The sequence below is a fragment of the Oryzias melastigma genome, linkage group LG21 (assembly GCF_002922805.2).
Source record: "Oryzias melastigma strain HK-1 linkage group LG21, ASM292280v2, whole genome shotgun sequence".
NCBI classification, from domain to species: domain Eukaryota; kingdom Metazoa; phylum Chordata; class Actinopteri; order Beloniformes; family Adrianichthyidae; genus Oryzias; species Oryzias melastigma.
This window is the reverse complement of record NC_050532.1, coordinates 3,839,901-3,842,451: the sequence shown is the minus strand read 5'-3', so window position 1 is coordinate 3,842,451 and position 2,551 is coordinate 3,839,901. Positions and strand designations below refer to the sequence as shown.

Here is a 2,551-nt window from a genome sequence, read left to right as displayed (position 1 = left end):
TTTTTCATCTCAGGACTGTACTTTACCTCATGCAAGGGTGGAGATGCTGATGCGCTTTGTCGCCCTCTTGTGGTGCGCTTAGGTACTTCAGGAGTAAACTCACCTGCTGCCCCGCCGCCTTCAGTCCGATGTTTTCTGTCATTGACGTCTGTGGCTGATATGAAAACGATAACTGTGGCTTTTCATAGTAAACGCTAGTTATCAGTGCTGGTGAGTTAGATTGTGTTTGACACACTTTCCTGTGAAGTGTGTCAATGGGGTAAAAAAGCAGATGTGACACACATGTAATCATGTTTAGAAAAATAGTTTATATAAAAACAAATAATTTACGAGTTCCATCAGCTGCTCTGTATGTTTCCTCTGTTATACCATCTCTTGCCTTCATCACACATCTTTTCATTCTCACACGCGCACGCACACATGCTTGTTTGTCTATAAAAAACAAGAAAAAAGTCCACCGTCTTTAAACATCTGTACTCATCGAGTCCTTCGCGCTTTAGCTGGACCTGCAGGCTACTTTCCGTAGAACATCTCCATGAGCACCTCCTCGATGTTCACCGTCCCGATCATGGGTCTGAAGAAGAGCTGGGCGACCACCGGCGGGCTGATGGCCCTCAGCATGGACAGCGCGATCAGCAGCTTGGCGAAGCGCGTCGTGTCCTCCCGCTGGACCAGCCTGACGTGCTCGTTCAGAGCCTCGTGCGCCTCTCGACGCAGCGACTGGATGTAGTGCTGACACCTCAATCCCTGGAGATCTGATGGAGAAGACAAGAGTTGGGTGAGTTTTACGCACAAGAATGTGCTTCTCTGAAACACGCAGCTGATCCGACCCACCTGGGTTGAACAGCACTGCTCCCTTCAGATACGCGTACTCCTTCGTGCTGATGTCCACGCTCCAGCACTTCTTCAAGAAGGCTCTGATGGCCTCGATGTCCACCACAGAGACCCCAGGCGCCGTCCGGCTCAGGCCGGGCTGAGTCTCGCTCTGCCGGTGCGGTAGGCCGGTGAGGATGCGCTGCAGCATGCTGGGCTCCACGGTCTCTGTGGTCTCAAAGTCCACGCGGTCCTGCGCGAGTCCCAGCACCAGCAGGGGAGCCCAGCCGCTCCGGATGAGCAGCAGCTGGTCGTCCTCGGGCAGCTCGCGGAAGCAGGGCACGTTCTTGACGAAGCGCAGCGTCTTCACCAGCACGGCGGACGCGGCTTTGCAGGTGACCTGCGGGGAGCGCAGGACGCCGCGGCGGCGCGTGGAGCCGCAGGAGCACGCCTGCGTGTGCAGGTCGAGCAGCGCGCTCGGCGCGCAGGAGGAGGGGGTCTTCTGCAGCAGGTGCTGCAGCGCGCGAGGCTCCTCCGCGCCATCGTTCTTCAGAATGCTGTAGAGGATGCTGTTGCTGCTTCGGCCGCTGGCCCCCCGACAGCGGCAGCTCTCCATGACCGCCCGCCCGCCCGAGCGCCCGAGCGCGCGCTCTACATGCGCAGCCGCTGCGCGCACCGCTGTCTCTTTGAAGCGCGGCTCGGTGGCAGAGGTAGCACTGTTGTCGTAACCCCTGATAGCCCCTGAGTGAAGGGCAGCCCGTTTATATCAGCTGCTGTCTGTGCCCGCGCTTTCACAGCGACTCGCCGCCTCCCAAACCCTCCTTTACGCGCCTCCTCCTCTCTCTCCACCTCCCCTCTTTTCCATTCGTCTTTCTCATACTCTCTGGTGAAACTTTTAATCTACACAGTTCAGCAATCAAAAGAAGAAAATATCAAATAGGACTCTGTGACCTGAACGCCTCAGCCACACAGAAATCCAACGACCTGTTCGGTTTTTACGCACTGAAAGCGCGGGGAAAGAAAGGCGCAAAACAACCCAGAGAAGCGCCACTTCTGTCTCCAGTCAGCAGCTGAAAACCCGGAGCAGATGTGGAGCTGAAAGCTTCATCATTAAGGGGGCACCATTTATCAGATTTTCTGTGGAAAAAAAGAAAGAGGAAGTGTTGAGCTATGAAGGCCAGCCTCCATCCTTGAATGGGGCACACTGATATTGATTTAACCGTGAAAACTGGAGCTGGTGAATTATGATGTCATGACTCAGTGCCCCCCCCCCCCTGCTTGTGTCACAGAGGCAGGATGCTGAAGGATAGGGGGGTAGTGAAGGTCAGAGAGGATGAGGACAGGTTAGGATCAAGCAGACGAATTAGAGGTTTATCTTAATTGCTCCTAAGAGGGATCAGAGGTTAGGGATGCTACCAGACGCCCAGACGGGAAAGGAAAGGGGAGGTCCGCAAGCATCAGGAGCAATTATGGAGGAGAAAGAATAGGGCCAAAGTGTTTGAAGGTAGAGCAAATATACAATGTCTGTTCTGTCAGATCCGAGGCTTTCATAGAAGGCTGTCTTTACCGCTGAATGTACAGGAGGCAGCAAGCAGTAAGTAGGACCCCAGAGTCCTTCCTCTATTGCTTTGAAGGACATCTTTCTGAATAGAAGCAAGATGAAAAACTTTTGCTGTAGTGCTGTAACATTGTGGAGAGGCCAAATGTCTTTGTATTGATTTAGCACAAAAAAAAAACA

The 2,551-nt window shown here is 53.7% G+C and overlaps 1 protein-coding gene across 1 annotated transcript; it reads right to left on the bottom strand.

Annotated features, from left to right (window-relative positions):
- Window positions 1–288: 288 nt before the first annotated feature.
- nr0b1 (nuclear receptor subfamily 0, group B, member 1) lies at window positions 289–1,852 on the bottom strand. The gene is made up of 2 exons (XM_024286692.2): window positions 835–1,852; window positions 289–755 (listed from the first exon to the last, which is right to left on the bottom strand). Exons 1-2 carry the CDS (start codon window positions 1,427–1,429, stop codon window positions 514–516), a joined length of 837 nt encoding a protein of 278 aa, XP_024142460.1. The 5' UTR covers window positions 1,430–1,852; the 3' UTR covers window positions 289–513.
- Between the last annotated feature and the right edge of the window lie 699 nt (window positions 1,853–2,551).